The sequence below is a fragment of the Hemitrygon akajei genome, chromosome 3, assembly GCF_048418815.1.
Source record: "Hemitrygon akajei chromosome 3, sHemAka1.3, whole genome shotgun sequence".
Lineage (NCBI taxonomy): Eukaryota > Metazoa > Chordata > Chondrichthyes > Myliobatiformes > Dasyatidae > Hemitrygon > Hemitrygon akajei.
In genome coordinates, this window is record NC_133126.1 from 49,905,244 (window position 1) to 49,918,109 (window position 12,866).

A 12,866-nucleotide genomic window follows, 5' to 3' on the forward strand; every position below is an offset into this window, starting at 1 on the left:
AGGGTTGCGTGAAGAACCAACGAGATAGCATCTGCTGTAGACCTGCTGTTTCGGCAGGCGAATTGGAGCGGATCCAAGCTGCCACTCAGACAGGAGCTGATATGCTTCAACACCAGCATCTAAACACTTCATCAATGTGGATGTAAATGCCATTGGGTGATAAAAATTTAGACAGGTTAGCATGTCTTCTTGGGCACTGGTACGACTGAAGCCTGCTTGAAGAGGTTGAATATATTTGGGAATACATCAGCCAGTTGGTCAGCCCAGGTCTTCGGTACTCAGCCAGGTACCCCGTCCAGACCGGATGCTTTCCCTGGATCCTCTCTCTTGAAGACAGCCTACACATCATCTTCAGGTACTGAGACCAAAGGATCATTGGGAGACATGGGGGGTGTATGATAGTTCCTTCTTGTTCTGGTGGACGAAGCAAGTGTAGAAGGCATTGAGCTCATCTAGAAGTAAAGTGCTGCTGTCTCCTACGGCACAAGATTTAACTTTGTAGGACCTTATGGGATTCAAACCCTGCCACAGCTGTCAAGCATCCCTCATTGATTCCAGTCTCATCTGGAATCTCCACTTCGCCCTTGAGATGTTGACAGTAATGCAAGCTGCTTGGGAACTTGGTACTGAGCAGGAAAAACTATCATTTTATAGTTTCACAGCAGCTGGGTGTTCAGGAAATGAGCAACCTTATAGTTCACATGGGTCACTGGGTTGACACGTGGGGCCTAAAGTGGCTCAAGTACAGCCTTTCAACTCCAGGAGTTTTAAGAAACTTGTAACTCTTGCAAATTCATATACCTGTGTCCTAAAGAACTCTTCTGAGTGAAACAACAATTTATTTAACTTCTTTCAATCTACTGCATGGCATTCATTTTGTCTACAATATAGTACAATCTACTTTGAAGGCACCAAATGCAGATTAGGCGACTGCTTTGCCGATCACGTCTGCTCAGACCCCTTGTCAATTGGTTTTCTTATCTTACTCCCAGTCTTTCTGTCTTTTAGCACTCTTCAAATCAGGCTAATGCAAGCTTTAGTGTTTATTCTCTTCTCTCTAATAGCCCTTATTCATTTATTAAGCAGATGGTACCTAATGCTATTTGTCACTTGGAAAACCTCAGACTCTACCCTGCCGATATTTCTTTTACTCTTTCCACCACTTCTCTCTACAACTTAAAACATACTTCTTTTCTTACTTAGCCAGTTGATTAATATTTATGGTTGAGTGGTCATCAACCATAAATATTAACTCTTTCTCCCTGCCCTCAGAAAGCATCTGACCGGCTAATTGATTCCAGATGTTGCTTCCTGATGGCAATGTTCTTTCAAATGGCGACGGTGACTTCTTGACATTGACAGACAGACATACTTTATTGATCCCGAGGGAAATTGGGTTTCGTTACAGTCGCACCAACCAAGAATAGTGAAGAAATATAAAACCATAATTAATTAAATAATAATAAGTTAATCATGCCAAGTGGAAATAAGTCCAGGACCAGCCTATTGGCTCAGGGTGTCTGACACTCCGAGGGAGGAGTTGTAAAGTTTTATGGCCACAGGCAGGAATGACTTCCTATGACGCTCAGTGTTGCATCTCGGTGGAATGAGTCCCTGGCTGAATGTACTCCTGTGCCTAACCAGTACATTATGGAGTGGATAGGAGACATTGTCCAAGATGGCATGCAACTTGGACAGCATCCTCTTTTCAGACACCACCGTCAGAGAGTCCAGTTCCACCCCCACAACATCACTGGCCTTACGAATGAGTTTGTTGATTCTGTTGGTGTCTGCTACCCTCAGCCTGCTGCCCCAGCACACAACAACAAACATGATAGCACTGGCCACCACAGCCTCGTAGAACATCCTCAGCATCTTCCGGCAGTTGTTAAAGGACCTCAGTCTCCTCAGGAAATAGAGACAGCTCTGACCCTTCTTGTAGACAGCCTCAGTGTTCTTTGACCAGTCCAGTTTATTGTCCATTCATATCCCCAGGTATTTGTAATCCTCCACCATGTCCACACTGACCCCTTGGATGGAAACAGGGGTCACTGGTGCCTTAGCCCTCCTCAGATCCACCACTAGCTCCTTAGTCTTTTTCACATTAAGCTGCAGATGATTCTGCTCACACCATGTGACAAAGTTTCCCACCGTAGCCCTGTACTTGGCCTCATCTCCCTTGCTGATGCATCCAACAATGGCAGAGTCATCAGAAAACTTCTGAAGATGACAAGACTCTATGCAGTATTTGAAGTCCGAGGTGTAGATGGTGAAGAGAAAGAGAGACAGGACAGTCCCCTGTGGAGCCCCAGTGCTGCTTACCACTCTGTCTGACACACAGTGTTGCAAGCGCATGTACTGTGGTCTGCCAGTCAGGTAATCAATAATCCATGACACTAGGGAAGCATCCACCTGCATCACTGTCAGCTTCTCACCCAGCAGAGCAGAACAGGGCGGATGGTGTTGAATGCACTGGAGAAGTCAAAAAACATGACCCTCACAGTGTTCGCCGGCTTGTCCAGGTGGGCATAGACACGGTTCAGCAGGTAGACGATGGCATCCTCAACTCCTAGTCGGGGCTGATAGGCGAACTGGAGGGGGTCTAAGTGTGGCCTAATCATAGGCCGGAGCTGCTCTAGAACAAGTCTCTCCAGGGTCTTCATGATGTGGGAGGTCAATGCCATTGTCATTTGCTTACTGCCATTTGATGGTCATGTCCCCACAGTAGACAATGTCAAAGCATAATTCCTGTCTGGAGAGGACCAGAAAACATGAATCATCTGTCCTGGAACTTGACAAGTGGTTTAGAGTTCCAATACACTAATCAACAGTAACCATGAGAATTGGTTGCTAAACCACACAAAGGTAATCAACAAGTTCCAAGAAAGGCTCACTGTAAAATAGAAATCACTTTAAACATATTTTTGCAAAACTACTGTTAGACTATTCATAACTGACCTGGCTGGTCACAATGTGGTTGACTTATTCCAGGAGGTGTCATAGTTCCTGGAACTTCCTGTCCATTTTCATGGACGCACCAGCAGTATCCCGTGCTGTGATGGCACTGCAACGGCCTGAAGTTTCCTTCTTCATCGCACTGAGGGATGTGGAGTCCAGAAATGGGTCTGCGCAGGCTCAATATTGCTCGCAGTTGCTCTTGTTGCTGTTGACAAGCAGTCTTTGGGTGTTCGCTGGTTTCTAACAAATCAAAGATAAATATAGTAGGGAAATGATAAAAAATTAAGAATCATATTTCTTATCACTGACATATGACATGAAATTTGTTGTTTTATGACAGCAGGTCAGAGCAAAAATATTAAATTACCACAAAATAAAAAAAGTAAATAATGCAAAGAAAGGATTAACAAGGTAGTATTCATGGGCTCATGGGCTTTTCAGAAATCTGACAGAAGAGGGGAAGAAGCTATTCTTAAGTCATTGAATGTGGGTCTTGAGGCTCCTGTACCTTTTCCCCAATGGTAGTAAAAAGGAGAGGGCATGTCCCGGATGGTGGGGGTCTTTAGTAATGAACGTGACCTTCTTGAGACACCACATAGAATCTCAGTAATCCTGTTTCACTGCCACCTGCCTTGAAACAAAAGCCTTTAAAAACATTCATCTCCACAATCAACAGTGCCAAGCCTGGCTGCAAGAGGAGGAGGGTTGGGCGTGGGGCTAGCAACCCCATCCCGTAAAAACCCAGAGCTACAAAAACACTAACAGAAGCTCGCAAGAGGACTCTGACACGGTGATGTTGATGGGCTGAAGTAAGTTTTAAAGCATTCCAACTGATCACATTGGACTCGGCTTGCTGGGCAGAATAACTACAGTAGCTGTGCCTGTCTGGGCCAGTTGTGGAAAACCTACTCTGCTCACTCCACACTCTTCAATCAAGCAACAGGCTTGACTGGGCCATATTGGTCTGGTGAAGAAGGTCTATCCCAGGAAATCCTGACTTGTAGGGCCCAAAGGCAAAACTGGGGCACAGCTTTACCTTCTCTCCATCCTTCCTTTACATTTAATAACGGACTTTTAGGGACCTGTAAAAAGTAATGAAAATAATTGAGAGCAAAACAAGGAAACTACATATACCTGTCTGGACACGCCCCCCCACTGACTGCTCCTGTGGCTCTTCCCACTGACCGTGGCTCCTCCCACAGACCCCGGTATAAAGGCGATTGATAAAGGCGATTGGAGCCTGAGCCCTGCCCTCAGTCTCCAGGATGTAGCATGAACATAGAACATAAGATTGAGAACAATTGAAGTGACTAACCTGGCTCCCCACAGCGTGGCTGACCAGTTCCAGGGGCTGTCCTCGTCCCGGGAACCTCCTGTCCATTCTCGTACACACACCAGCAGTATCCTGTGCCGCTGTGACACTGCATCGGCCTGAAGTTCCCCTCGTCATCACACTGAGGGATGTGGACACCAACCAGGGGCTGGGACCCACGCATCCCTGACTCCACCCGTTCTCGGTGCTGCTGACAGACAGACTTCGGGCGTTCATTTGCTGTCAATAGAGCAATTTCATGAAAGCTTGAACACCAGAGAAATAGCAATGGAGAAAAACAAGGAATTATACTGGAAGCAAAGATGGAGCATATTGAACTGAAAATGTGCAAAGCCCTGTTTGAGCCCTCAGCTTGATGCAGTACGTCACCCACACCACTCCAGCACTTCCTCCAGGTGCATTAACATTCCTGTCTACAGTGCCACACAATTCTATCCAATGCTTCCACAATGACTACTTTCCACAAAATGCAGAATTGCTCATGTTTGCATAAGATCAGTCCTTTAGTCTAATTTTAATCTTGACTGACCTAGCAACTCATAGTTGCACAGATTCTAAGAACTGTGACATCATGTTATTACTTCATGTGGGGAATTGTGTGCAGTTCTGCTTGACACACAAGAGTGACATGTTGTGCAGTTGTATTGCAGAGATCGCAGAGGGGAATAACCAGCATGTTAGCTGGAGAATTACAGTTACACAGATTTTATGAGTGCTTGATGGTAAAGATGACTAACCTGGCTCCCCACAGCGTGGCTGACCAGTTCCAGGGGCTGTCCTCGTCCCGGGAACCTCCTGTCCATTCTCGTACACACACCAGCAGTGGCCGGTGCTGCTGTGACACTGCATCGGCCTGAAGTTCCCCTCGTCATCACACTGAGGGATGTAGAGTCCAACGAGAGGCCCGCGCTGGTTCCTCTCTGTTTCTAACCGCTCTCGCTGCTGCTCACAGGCAGACTTTGGACGCTCATTGGCCACTAATAAAATAGAATGGTTTTGAAACAATTTCTCATTAAACTTGCAATTCTCTCAAAGAGCCTCTGTGACATCACTTCTATTAAACCTAGAGGGGGCCCTGTGGTCTAGAAATTTTGCAACCGCAACGGTGCATTTAATAGACACAAAGTATATTGACAAGGAGACCTTGATATAAGAGTGCCTTGGACAAGCATTTGTGAAGTAACTGGTCCGAGTTCTCCCAATACTTTCAAGGGGAATTGCAAGAGGAATAACTCCATTCGGTGTGGCCCAGTGGAGCAATCAGACTGGTGTATAAAGGCAACTCACACCAGGAAATGACCATTTAAGTGTTTGGAACATATGTTGTAGAACAGTACAGCACAGAAACAGGACCTTCTGCACACATTGCCTGCACCGAACACAATCCCAAATTAAACTCAGTCCCTTCTGTCTGCAAATGAACCACTTCTCTCCATTCCTTGCATATTCAGATGTCTAGCTATAAATCTCTTAAACACCACTATTGTACCTGTTTCCATTACCACAATGGAAGGAGGTGAAGCTAAATGAAGTAGGCCATTACTACCTTCTTTACGGAAAAAACAATGGTTTTCAGTAACTTAATGTGGGAAAACAGCCACATTAGGTAATTGAATTTCTAGGCAACTCAGTTTACAGGAGAGGAACCATCCTTGAGCTAATGATTTTTAGTTCCAATAAATTTCACATAATCCGCTACAGTTCATCTGTATTTCATCACACCCAATGCAGTTCATAATTTCATTACAGGCATAGCTATCAAAACTTCACATTTAATAAGGTTTCTCAGTACAGTATTATTATTAAATATTTATTCTGAATAACTTATAGCAGGGGAATTTTGAAGAATTCTGAAGAAAACGGAACGGCAAATCAGCTGTCGGAGGCTCTGTAATTGTGAGTCGCACTCTCCCTCTCTCGTTGGAGGGGGAAAGATTGTTGCCGATTCTCCTGGTGGAGAACTCGGGGGTATAAAGGTGGCACAAGAGACTTTTAACACTGTAAATCAGCGAGTTGTTTTGTTATGTCTCCCCTCTCGCTGTGAAAGGGGACTCTTCCCTTTCCCTTTAGTGGGAGAGAGAGGGAGAGCTTGGGGCATGTCGAATTGTCAGGTGAACAAACAGATTTTGCTGTCCTTCAGATCATGGTCTTTCTTGGGGGCTTTGCTGTTTTATGGTTGGTGGGTGGAGGGTGCTGATGCTTTTTTGCAGAAGTGGGTAGGTCCCAACCTTGAGTATTGTGAACCGTTTTGGGTTCCTTATCTAAGAAAAGATGTGCTGGCATTAGAGAGGGTTTAAAGGAGGGTCACAAGGATGATTTTGGGAATGAAAGGGTTATCATACGAGGTACTTTGATAGCTTTGGGTCTGTACTCACTGGAATTCAGAAGGATGGGGGGGGGGGATGTCATTAAAACCTTTTGAATGTTGAAAGGCCTAGATGGAGTGGATGTGGAAAGGATGTTTCCCATGGTGGGAAGTCAAGGGCAAGAGGTCACAGCCTCAGGATAGCGAGGTGTGTTAGCTGGAGAATTACAGTTACACGGATTTTATGAGTGTTTGATGGTAAAGATGACTAACCTGGCTCCCCACAGCGTGGCTGACCAGTTCCAGGGGCTGTCCTCGTCCCGGGAACCTCCTGTCCATTCTCGTACACACACCAGCAGTATCCTGTGCTGCTGTGACACTGCATTGGCCTGAAGTTCCCCTCGTCATCACACTGAGGGATGTGGACACCAACCAAGGGCTGGGACCCACGCATCTCTGACTCCACCCGTTCTCGGTGCTGCTGACAGACAGACTTCGGGCGTTCATTTGCTGTCAATAGAGCAATTTCATGAAAGCTTGAACACCAGAGAAATAGCAATGGAGAAAAATAAGGAATTATACTGGAAGCAAAGATGGAAGACATTGATGCAGAAATTTGATGCAGTGGTCACCCGTACCACTCCAGCACTCCCTCTCGGATGCATTAACATTGCCATCTATATATTGCCGCACATAATTCAGTCAGCTGTTTCCACAAAGACCAATTTCCATGAAATACAGAATTTTTCAGGTTTGCACATGATCAATCCTCTTGTTTAATTTTTGTCTGGATTGGACAGCATGCCTTATGAGAATAGGTTGAGGGAACCTGGTCTTTTCTCCTTGGAGCGACGGAGGATGAGAGGTGACCTGATAGAGGTGTATAAGATGATGGGGGCATTGATCGTGTGGATAGTCTGAGGCTTTTCCCCAGGGCTGAAATGGCTAACACGAGAGGGCATAGTTTTAAGGTGATTGGAAGTAGGTTCAGAGGAGATGACAGGGGTAAGTTTTTCACACAGAGAATGATGGGTGCGCGGAATGGGCTGCCGGTGACGGTGGTGGAGGTGGATACAATAGGGTCTTTTAAGAGACTCTTAGGTAGGTACACGGAGCTTAGGGAAAATAGAGGGCTATGCAGTAGGGAATTTCTAGCCAGTTTCTAGAACAGGTTACATGATCTGCACAACATTGTGGGCTCAAGGTCCTGTAATGTGCTGTGGATTTCTATGTTCTTACACCTGACTGACCTGGCAGCTCACAGTTGCACAGAATCTAAGATGTCAGGGTATAGCTTTATAAGACGTTTGTTAGGCCTCATCTTTGGAATTGTGTGTAGTTGTGGTTGCCACACAACAGGAAGGATGTGATTGCAATGCAGTGAGGAGACACCAGGATATTAGCTGGAGTATTACAGTTATAAGAACCCATAGTACAGGAACAAGGACTGTTAGGCTGGGCAATAGCTTCTTACCCCAGCCTGTGGACTTCTGAACAATCTGCTACCATCCACTGCACATTAATTATGACAGTGCCAGTAGCATTATATAGTTATATATTTAACTTTATGCTGTTGACATAAAATGCACACATTATCTACAAGATATATTATCTGTTAATATCATTGTGCTAATGTTCTTTTGTGCCATCCATGATAGTATGTACCCTATTTTGTTCCTTGTCCCAAGAAGAACTTTGTTTCATTTAGCTGTAACATGTTTATGGTTGAATGAAAATAAACTTGAACTTGTTATAATGATTGATCAATGCCTGATTTTAATACTGGCTGACCTGGCTCCCCACAGCGTGGCTGACCAGTTCCAGGGGCTGTCCTCGTCCCGGGAACCTCCTGTCCATTCTCGTACACGCACCAGCAGTATCCTGTGCTGCCGTGACACTGCATCGGCCTGAAGTTCCCCTCGTCATCACACTGAGGGACGTGGAGTCCGATGAGAGGCCCGCGCAGGCTCATTTCCGCTTGTATTCGGTCTCGCTGCTGCTCACAGGCAGACTTCGGGCGCTCGTTGGTCACTAATAAAATAAAATGGCTTTAAAATAATTTCTAATAAAACTTGCAATTATCTCAAACAGTATGTGGTAACATCTCTTCTATAACACCCACAGGGGACCATATGGGCTAGAAATTCTGTACCCTCAGAGGTGTATTAAATTGACATAAGATATGTTGGCAAGAACATCTTGTTTTATGAGTGCTTTGGACAGCATTTCTAGAATAATTGGTCCAAGTTCTTCTCCTAATATTCCCAAGTGAGACTGCATGTGGAATGACTTCATTAACTGTTCCCCGATAGAGCAATCTCACTTGTGTATAAGGACAACTCACCAGGAAAGGACCGGTTAAAAGTTTGGAACATTGAACAATGCAGCACAGGAAGGGGTCTTTCTGTCCAAACTGTTTCTGCCAAAAACAATGCCTGCACACGATCCATTTGATGAATGTATTGGTAAATTAAGAGATCCAAGATGGCGGCACGACGCAGCTTGCAGCAGCCACAGGAGCTGATTATCTGTTATTTGTGAAGCGGGATGCCGTGCGCAATCATAATCGGTTGAAAACGGACGTGGGAGCACGGAGGAACATCTGGAAATCTCCAGGAAGACCTTCTTTGTTGCTACTGCTGCTGTGAGGTCCGGGACTCTGCTGGGAAGAACAGGCCTCCAGTCCTCGGGGTCGCGTTGCCGATGGCCGTTGGAGGGGGCGTCTTAATACACTCGGCAGAGGATGGTGCTCGGAGAAGCTGTGCCGGAGGGGATGGTCGGAGGCTCAGAGGCTCGACAGACTCAGAGTCCACTGTGGTCAGGTCGCTTTCACAGCGTGCTGCGTCTGCGAGGCTGGGTTTGACGAAGCTTTCATAGTGTGCTGCGTCTGCGAGGCTGAGTCGGGCGGCGCAGTGGAAGTCCATAGCGGGGGTATTCCATTCTGCTGCCTGCGTGGGATGGCGAGTCTCTCGGGACCCTGAGGACTTGTGGAAACTGTGTGGTGGTTTCTTTTGAACTTATAGTCTTTTAACATCTTTGGACTATTTTTACTGTGCCCATGGTCTGTTTTTTATCAATTATGCTATTGTTTGCACTGTTGTAACTATGTGGTTTTGTGCAGGTCTTGTAGCTTTAGTTTTTGGTCTTGTTTTGTCTGGTGGCTTTGGAGCTCCTTTCCGGGGAACGCTCTAAGACGGTAGCACGATATTAATACGCAGCAGCCTCTCCGGACTCTGGATTGGGGATTGTCGAACGTTATGTGGATTTTCTAGTGTAGTCTGTTTTGTCATATGCTTTTGTGATATCATTCTGGAGGAACGTTGTCTCATTTTTTAAATGCATTGCATTTGTGGTTTCTAAATGACAATAAACTGAATCTGAATCTGAAATCAGTTAACAGGAACGGAACCAGCCTCGAGGTAATGATTTTCAATCCCAACAAATTTCACACAATAATTTCAATTCATCACCATAGTCGATCCATATTCCATCAGTACCCAATACTATTTGTATTTTCAATGGCATAACTCTCAGAACTTTACATTTTAATAGGCTTTCTCAGTACAATATCTGCTTTAATGTTTATTCTGAAGAATTTATAGATGAAGAGAATTTTGTTTGGGCACATCCGATCACACAGAACATTCCTATTTAGATTGGAACAATTTGAATTGAGTACAAAAGATTCAGAGGATTATTGATTGATAAAAATACAAGAAATGTAAAAACCATTCAATTAAAAATTAGACGAAGAGGTACAAGTAGAATTAAAGGAACACTATTTTGGGAGCTTCGTTTTTTAATTTACAAATGCTCCGTTTTCAGTTCTGAAATGGTTTGTTACTCTCATCTATTCGATGTATACACTGCCAACTCTTGGGCTTAAGAGGGACAGAATCTCACAATGTCTGAACCTTTGAATAAGAGGTGAAGCTGCAGAACAGCTGTGGAAAAGACCAGTCCGTTGCCATAAAGAATGTAAGAGGTATTTCAAAGCAATTTACAATAGAACAGACTGACAGGAGAGATGGGGGGCACAACAGTCAGAGGGAGAGCCAGACCTCTTGACTATGGATGTGATCTGACATTCCCAGCCATACCTGCAGGCCAGCTTTAATCAGTGCTTTAAAGCCAATCGCAATCATAAGAGATAAGTGTTGTCCATATCATTCATTACCATGCTAATCAGCATCTATGAAGCATACTGGTGCTTTGAAAAATGCTAATAAGCATCTCCACCATAAAAATTAGAATTTTATAATTCCTTGCTTTTGCTCAACAATACTCATTTTACTGAATAACATTACCTGGTGGCAAACATTCTCCTCCAAGTCATTTATATATTTTGACAAACAACACAGCTCCAAAATTGATCACAAAGTACACTATTGAGAAAACTACTTCAGCCTTTTACTGCAAAGTTGATTTTGGATCCAGTTTGCCAAAGACACCTTGGATCCTCCGTGCACTAACTTTCTGAACCAGCCCCCTGTGCAGGACCTTGCTAGATCACATGCATTCCACATCTAACACCTTGCCTTCATCAATTTCCTTAATAGCTTCCTCCAACTTGATTAGATTTGAGAAGCAAAGCTTCTCATGCATGCAATGAGGCCAACTCACCTTAATCAGTCCCTGCCTTTCCAAATGATCATAAACACTATCCCAAAGAATCTTTTCCCAAATAGTTTTCTTATACATAATGTAAGGCTCACACATTCTGTAGTTTCCTGGCTTATTTCTATTCCCCTTCTTGAATATGGGATCACCATTAGCTAATGATAACACACCCACAGCTATCTGATCCCAGCAGCATCCTCCCTTACTTCCCATAGTTCCCTGGGATAAACATCATCGGGCCCTGGGATACGTCCAAGTCTCTAACTCGATCGTGACAGACGTAAGACTCCTCATCCTTCTCACTGGTGAATACTGATACAAAGGATTCATTCAGGATACTGTATGTACGCCCTGGCTCCACAAAAATACATTCCTTTTTTGACAGGACTTTCTCTTTCCCTAGCAATCCTCTTACTGCTAAGTTATTTATGAAATGGCACTGTGGAATTGAATGCAATCTGGAGTAAGAAATATAGAAGCTATTAATCAGACCAGAGAAAGAAAGGAGAGAGAGGGAACAGGGCAAAGAAACAGAAACAATACATTGGAACACAGAATGCAGAATAGGACCACAGAGGAAGAGACACTATGGCCAAGATGCCTGTGCCAAATTAAACTAAAACTGATTAGCTACACATAATCCGTAACTCTCCACTCCCTGCACGTTCATGTGCATGTCTAAATGCCTCTTAAAACCAATATTGTGTCTGCTTCTACCACTACCCCAGCACTGATCATCCTTCATGTAAAAAAAACTTGCTCTGCACATCCTAATTAAACTTTCCTCCTCTCACATTAAATACAGGCCCTCTAGTTTTTGCCATTTCTACCCTGAGAAAAAAGCTCCATCTATACTGCTCATTATAAATCCCCAGTGGGTCTCTCCCTCAGCCTTCAACACTCCACAGAAAACAATTCAAGTTAGATAGAAGCATAGAAATATAGAAAACCTACAGCACAATACAGGCCCTTCGGTCCACAATGCTGGGCCAAACACGTACTTACTTAGAAATTACCTAAGATTACCCATAGTCCTCTATTTTTCTAAGCTCCATGTACCTATCCAGGAGTCTCTTAAAAGACCCTATAATATCCGCCTCCATCACTGTCGCCGGCAGCCCATTCCACGCACTCACCACCCTCTGCGTAAAAAAACTTACCCCTGACATCACCTCTGTACCTACTTCCAAGCACCTTAAAACTGTGCCCTCTTGTGCTAGCCATTTCAGCCTTGGGAAAAAGTCTCTGACTACCCATGTGATCAATGCCTCTCATTATCTTATACACCTCTATCAGGTCACCTCTCATCCTCCATTGCTCCAAGGAGAAAAGGCCGAATTCACTCAACCTATTCTCATAAGCCATGCTCGCCAATCCAAGCAACATCCTTGTAAATCTCCTCTGCACCTTTTCCATGGTTTCTACGTCTTTCCTGTAGCGAGGCAACCAGAACTGAGCACAGCACTCAAAGTGGGGCCTAACCAGGGTTCTATATAGCTTCAACATTACCTCTCGGCTCTTAAACTCAATCCTACGGTTGATGAAGGCCGATGCACTGTATGCCTTCTTAACCACAGAGTCAACCTGTGTAGCAGCTTTGAGTGTCCTATGGACTCGAACCCCAAGATCCTGCTAATCCTCTATGTGACC

General features: G+C 44.6%; 1 protein-coding gene across 1 annotated transcript in view; it reads right to left on the reverse strand.

The window, feature by feature from the left end:
* nid2a (nidogen 2a (osteonidogen)) overlaps window positions 1-12,866 on the reverse strand; it is a 246,002-nt gene that overhangs the window by 168,540 nt on the left and 64,596 nt on the right. The window contains exons 14-18 of the mRNA XM_073038982.1: window positions 8,388-8,627; window positions 6,870-7,106; window positions 5,029-5,268; window positions 4,274-4,510; window positions 2,959-3,198 (exon numbers count right to left, since the gene is read on the reverse strand). Coding sequence (XP_072895083.1) covers window positions 2,959-3,198; window positions 4,274-4,510; window positions 5,029-5,268; window positions 6,870-7,106; window positions 8,388-8,627 — 1,194 coding nt within the window. The remainder of the gene's footprint in view (window positions 1-2,958; window positions 3,199-4,273; window positions 4,511-5,028; window positions 5,269-6,869; window positions 7,107-8,387; window positions 8,628-12,866) is intronic.